The sequence below is a fragment of the Aythya marila genome, assembly GCF_965140915.1.
Source record: "Aythya marila genome assembly, chromosome: 15".
Taxonomy (NCBI): domain Eukaryota; kingdom Metazoa; phylum Chordata; class Aves; order Anseriformes; family Anatidae; genus Aythya; species Aythya marila.
Window position 1 is genome coordinate 16,888,411 of NC_139056.1, and position 6,000 is coordinate 16,894,410.

The window sequence follows — 6,000 nt, forward strand, 5'->3', positions numbered from 1 at the left end:
GCACAGCAGTATGAGCAGGGGACAAGTCCCCGGGACCTGCACCACTGCAGCGTGTGGCTGTGAGATGTTTGCTGGCAGGGCCCCTGCTGCCATCTGTCCCGCACCAAGCTCTGCGTGAGCGTTGGCAGCTTTGTGGAAGGGCCATAACCCGAACGGGATGGCAAGAGGGATCCCTCCCACCTCAGCCTGCCCTGACACCTCGGGGAAGCCGTGCTCCGTGCCTGGTTACCCATTTATAACGTCAAGGACAACATTTGTCAATGCTGCAGAGAAAGCACCGGGCATACCCTGGCACTTGTGTGCTGCTTCCTCCGGAGAAGGCAGCTCAGAGAGTCCTGCAGACAGGACCCACCGCAGCTGCCCGGACCCCGGAGGTGCTGCAGTTCCACCGAGCCCTGAGCTGTCCCCAGCAGCACTCGGTGCCTTGGAGGGCTGCCACGGGGAGCAGGAGCTCAGCATCCACAGGCGGGGACTGGCTGCATCCATCAAAACAAATCCATAAGTGCAACTGGGCATAGCCAATTTTTTTTGTTGTTTTAATGCCTTTGATTTCCCTCTGACTGCACATCGGTAGCACACGGAGCAGGCTGCTGGATGGATGAGCAGAAACAGTAAAGAAGAGAGACTGTACGCAGCCAGTCCCTTCTCCAGGCTGCCCCACCAACACGTGTGACCTCTCAGGATCTCCCCTCTGTGGACCCCCCCGTGCTGTCCCCATTCCCTTCCTGTAGTGACCGAGTCCCCAGTGTGTCACCTGGCTGAGCCAGGCTCGTCCTTGGCTTTCTCCTTTCATGGCACAACTGCACCACTTTGGCACAGGAGAGAGCTGGGCCCTAAAGCACAGCGAAGAGAAAGCCAAAGCAAACAGGCGTTCAAAGGCAAAATGCTTTTGTTTTGCTTCAGAGCCAGGAGGGGGGAAAATCAGGGAAAAAAAAAAAAAAAAAGAGAGAGCCTTTTTTTCCCAAATGCTAAGTGGGAGGCCATCAGATGCCAGAGCATCTGTCTCCTTCCCCAGGGCTTCCAGGCAGCACTGCTGGTGCCCACCACAGCGGGGCTGCGCTCGGCCCCCGCTCCGGGTTTTGGGTGCGGGAGGAGGGGGGCAGCAGGCGTGGGGCTGTGGGGGTTTTGGGCCATGCCGTGGGGTGGGTGGCTCAGCCTTGGCACTCGCCTGTGACTCTGGTGCTTACCCATGGTGTGTGTGTGCGTACACGCGTGTGTGTGCAGGGGCTGTGTGAAGGGGGCTGGAGCTGGGTAAGGCCGTGTCCCCTCGGCGACTCTGCCTTCTCCAGCATCTGCTGCGGTTGCCAGCGTCCTGGGCACAAAGCAGAGCTGAGAAGCAGCAAGGAATGGAAAGCAGGCGAGAAACCTGTTGTGGTAATTTGAATGAAGTTACCCATGCCTCCAAAAATCACATCTCCAGAGTCAATCTGCGCCCCAAGCGGTGTTAGCGGGCACAGAGGGGCAGGCAGCCGCTGCTGGTGGGTGCTGCTGGTGAGGGGTGGTGCTGCCCTTCGCTGCAGGCTGCCCCTGGGAGGATTGGAGCAGGGGGGTGACACCGAGGCTCACGGGTACCCCCGGGGCAGGGGGGCTGTGGTTGGGGTCACTGGGCACCCCCGTGCAGCGCCACCCCCAGCGCAGAGGGATCTGAAGGCTTCCTGGCTTGTGTCTCCTCAGGAACCTTCCGAGGAGTGTGCAAGAAAATCGACCACTTCCCCGAGGACGCGGATTACGAGCAGGACACGGCCGAGTATCTCCTCCGTGAGTCCCCCTCTGCGCGCTGCCCCCGAGCCCCGTCCCCAGCAGCCCCCAGCTGGCAGCAGGCCGAGGGGTGGCAGCCCCGGCTCCACGCACGGCAGCACCCACCCGGGCACCCACACGAAGGGACAGGGGCACTGCCCAGCCTGCTGGCAAACACGGTGACAGGCTGAGGGGTCCGCATGGCAGAAGGGCACCTTTAACACCTACACTGCCAAGTAAGCAGGGACATGAGGCAGCGGGTGCAAGCACTGAGGTCTCGGGGCTGGCTCAGCTGCTGACACCCCGGGGGAAGGGACCCTGGCACCTCCTGCCCCTCCTGCGGGGCTGCTGCTGGTCCGGGCGCTGCGCTGAGCTCCCCGTTTTGTAGCTCTCCATGGGGAGCCATCGGCTCTGCTCACCCTGCTAGGAGGGGAGTGTGCCGAACGGAATCGGTGTGCAATTTTAGGAGCTGAGCGTTTAAGATCTTCTCCCACCCCCTCCCACAGTTAAAACAAAAAGTCTATTTTAAAGCCCCCGGAATGGCATTTTAATAGGGCTTCTGTATCTCGGTGCTTTTAATAAGGGCCCTAAGAGAGGGATGAGCCCAAACCAAGGCACGGTGTATTTTAGGTGCCTTTGCTTTAGCAGCAGATAGGGATTTGCTGCATTAATTGTTCGCTACAGTCAGTTTGGAAGCTGAACTTCTGATAGGGCTTGTAGGAAAGACCCTTCCCTGCAGTGACCCCCGAGCGTGCAGACAGGCCCTGCCCGAGCTAATCCTGCTGATTTAGGGATGGAGCCCGGCCTGGGGCTACAGCACCAGCCCTGCTGGGCTTTGGGTCTTGGGCTTTTTGTTCATTTAGATCATGTTCCTCCCCAAGTCAGAAAACAATTTTAATAAGTAAGTAAATGCAGCTGCAGTGGTTTGGGGACCCAGGTGACAGGTTCCTGACCCCTGTGGCTGGCAGTGCAGTGCCTGTGGGTTCGTTGGCAGCCCCTTGAGATCTGGGAGGTTTTCTGCAATCCTGAGGATCCGCTCTTAGCCACAGCCAAAACCCAGAGGTGCCGTGCTTTGTAGTGAGGAGGGAAATTGTTAGTGCTAGCTGCATGACAAGGCTCAAGAGGTAATTCCTTGAAATAGTACAGGAGAAAAAAAAAAAGAAATTAAAAAAAATAATCGTTTTAAAGGTTTTGTGCCTGGAGGCCTGAATCACAGGTCTCGCGTGGTTGATGCAGGGCTCGAGAGCAGCTTGGGAGAAAGAGGAGCTGCAGACACCCAAGGGGAGCGGTGCGGGGCTGCCCCCAGAATCGCATCTGTGAGGGCTGCGAGGGCATCCTCATGGGGCTGGGACCCGGCCTGTGGCTGCCAGCCCCCCGCGGGGTGAGCCGGGCTGTGTGCCGCCGAGCCCGGGGGTCCCTCCCCAGCAGGGTCCCCAAATCCAACCCGGCCTGGGGCTGCCATGGGGCTGGGGGTGCCGGCCCCTGACCGTGCCCCGCTCCTCGCCCCGCAGGTGCGGTGAGAGCCTCCAGCATCTTCCCCATCCTCAGCGTGGGGCTGCTCTTCTTCGGCGGCCTCTGCGTGGCGGCCAGCGAGTTCTACAAGAGCAAACACAACGTCATCCTCAGCGCCGGCATCTTCTTCGTCTCGGCAGGTAGGAGCTGCCCCGTGGGTGGGAGCAGGGGCTCTCCGGGTGTGCTGCAGGTGTGCACGTGGGGACTCGAGGGGGGACAAGGGGAGCTGGTGGCACAGCCTTGTGAGCTGTCCCATCCCGGGTGAAAAGTCATCAGGGACAGTGAGGAAAACCCACAGCGGTCCTTGGCCAGGGGGGCACCTTGCCAGAAAGTCCTTTAAGCCCCACAGGGTGTCGCTGGGGGAGCCCAGCATGGGTCAGGTTTTGGGGGGATCTGCCCTCGGCCACCACGGAGCACCCAGCCCTGGGCAGCAGGTGGAGGGGCTGCCATAGTCCTACAGGAAAAATAACTCTGCCTCGAGAGGCCGTTCCTTCAGGATTGCTCATTTCTCTGCGCACTGTTCCCCAACGCTTCCACTGATTATTTTATGACAATGTCTTTGTCTCAAGGAACTGCTCTATTTTGTGTTTCTTCTCCCCACAAAGAGACAAATTACTCTCCCTCCTTCGGCTGGCAGGAGCCGCTGATGCAGATGAGAAAACAACAGAAAGAACATAATCGATTCATTAAGTAAATACAGGAATGCATCAGCCGCTCCTCAGCCTTACGACACAGCCCCACGGCTCTGCTGGCAGTGCAAAAATTGCCCAAATCCCAAACAAAGTCCCCAGGCTCTGCCAGAAATTAAGAGATGGAGCTGCTTTGCTTCCCAGAGCCCTCAGCCCTGACAAAATGGGGCTGGCACCCCCCCGGGGCGCGGGGACACTCCCGTCCCCCCCATCCCTCTCCCGCTGCTGGAGCGAGCGCCTCTCCCTCTCCCCCCGAAGGTCTCAGTAACATCATCGGGATCATCGTCTACATCTCGGCAAACGCGGGGGACCCCGGGCAGAGCGACTCCAAGAAGAGCTACTCCTACGGCTGGTCCTTCTACTTCGGGGCGCTGTCCTTCATCATCGCCGAGATGGTGGGGGTGATCGCCGTGCACATGTACATCGAGAAGCACCGCCAGATCCGCGCCAAGTCGCACTCGGAGCTGCTGAAGAGGTCGGCCTTCACGCGCCTCCCCACCTACCGGTACCGCTTCCGCCGGCGGTCCAGCTCCCGCTCCACCGAGCCGCGGTCCCGGGACATGTCGCCCGTCAGCAAGGGCTTCGGCACCATCCCCTCCACCGACATCTCCATGTTCACCCTCTCCAGGGATCCCTCCAAGGTCACCATGGGGACGCTGCTCAACTCCGAGCGGGACCACGGTTTTTTACAGGTCCACAACTCCATCCCCAAAGAGTTCAAGGAGTCTTTGCACAACAACCCGGCCAACAGACGAACCACGCCGGTCTGAGCGGGGCCCCGCCGCCGGGCAGCGTGCAGAGGCGCCTTGTCAGGCTGCATGACATGATCCTCGTGACGGTGTAACCCGTGAAACCCCGTTTTTAAGGACAACCCCAGCAGGCTCCCCGTGCCCCTGCCCCAACGGGGGGCTGGGTTTCTCTCCCGAGCCACCCACCCGGCTGCCCCACGGCCGGGCTGGGACTGCCGCCCGCCCCCGGCACCGAGGGCACCGCGCTGCGCCGCGTCCCCGGCCACGGCGCCCCTGAAGACTGGCTGGGGGCTTCCCAAAGTCACCATCGTTAATGTTGATAATAACCGCAGTGTTACCTTAGCTGTATGTCCCCATGGAAATGCTGGCGACAGCCCTGTCTGTGAGAATCCCCATCCGGTAGTTACATTTAAGCGAAACTGCCTGGAAGTCCGGAGTGTGAAGCACTGAGCGGGTAACGTAACGATGCTCGTGTTCCTGAAACCGTGTCCCCCGTTGTGATGGATGGAGTGCTCGAGCTGGGTTTCTTTATGGCGTTTCGTGCATGCATTAAATAGCTTGGAATTCAATTTTGTCATGTCGGGTTGGAAGAAACATCCTTTTGCAAATTTCTGTGGTCTTGAAAGGGCTTCTTTCTTTCTTTCTTTCTTTCTTTCCTTCCTTCCTTCCTTCTGTCTTTCTTTCTTTCTTTCCTCCCTCCTTTTGGTGCATTCTGACCATGAAAGGACTCAGGAGCAGAATTCCTCCAATGACTGGTAGCAATTAGCCAGCATTTAATTAATCTCTAATGTTGCAAGAAAACGAAATAACTCCCTAAAATTAATACACGCGCAGTCACAGAATACTGTCTGGGCGAATCGAGAGGCAACGCTTGAGCCGGTGGTACTTCAGGAGAAGCTGAGTTGTGGCTGGGCCTCTGGCTCTGGTTTGTATGCTGATGGTGTATGATTCTATAACGAACATGACCAGGAGATTGACGAGAAAAATAACAATAAAATTGTCCAAGTTTGGCAAGCAAGTTACTTGGCTGAACGGGCCACGCGTGCTGACCCTGCTGTGGGCACCGGGATGCAGCGTGCATCGCGGGTGTTTATCCCATGGCGGTGGGGAGGGGGAGATGCTCTGGGTCCCTCCATACCAGACATTTTTAGGCACAAAGAGTGGCGGGGGGAGCACCTCTCCCACCCCACGGGGAGCCACCAGCACAGGCCGGGGGGGCTGCAGGGCTGGCACCATGCATGTGGCCACGGGTCTGTCCGGAGCAGGGCTTGGCTGCAGGAGGCAGCGCCTGCGCAGCAGCTCTTGGCGCAACG

The 6,000-nt window shown here is 58.9% G+C and overlaps 1 protein-coding gene across 2 annotated transcripts in view; it reads left to right on the top strand.

The window, feature by feature from the left end:
- CACNG3 (calcium voltage-gated channel auxiliary subunit gamma 3) overlaps positions 1 to 5,691 on the top strand; it is a 29,270-nt gene extending 23,579 nt beyond the window's left edge. The window contains exons 2-5 of one of the 2 annotated variants that reach the window (XM_082772375.1): positions 1,675 to 1,758; positions 3,249 to 3,389; positions 4,197 to 4,413; positions 4,567 to 5,691. In XM_082772375.1, the coding sequence (XP_082628501.1) occupies positions 1,675 to 1,758; positions 3,249 to 3,389; positions 4,197 to 4,413; positions 4,567 to 4,708 (584 nt within the window). In that variant the 3' untranslated portion in view covers positions 4,709 to 5,691. Of the gene's footprint in view, positions 1 to 1,674; positions 1,759 to 3,248; positions 3,390 to 4,196 lie in introns of both variants that reach the window. The other variant, XM_082772374.1, reaches the window with a different exon arrangement.
- Positions 5,692 to 6,000: the final 309 nt, after the last annotated feature.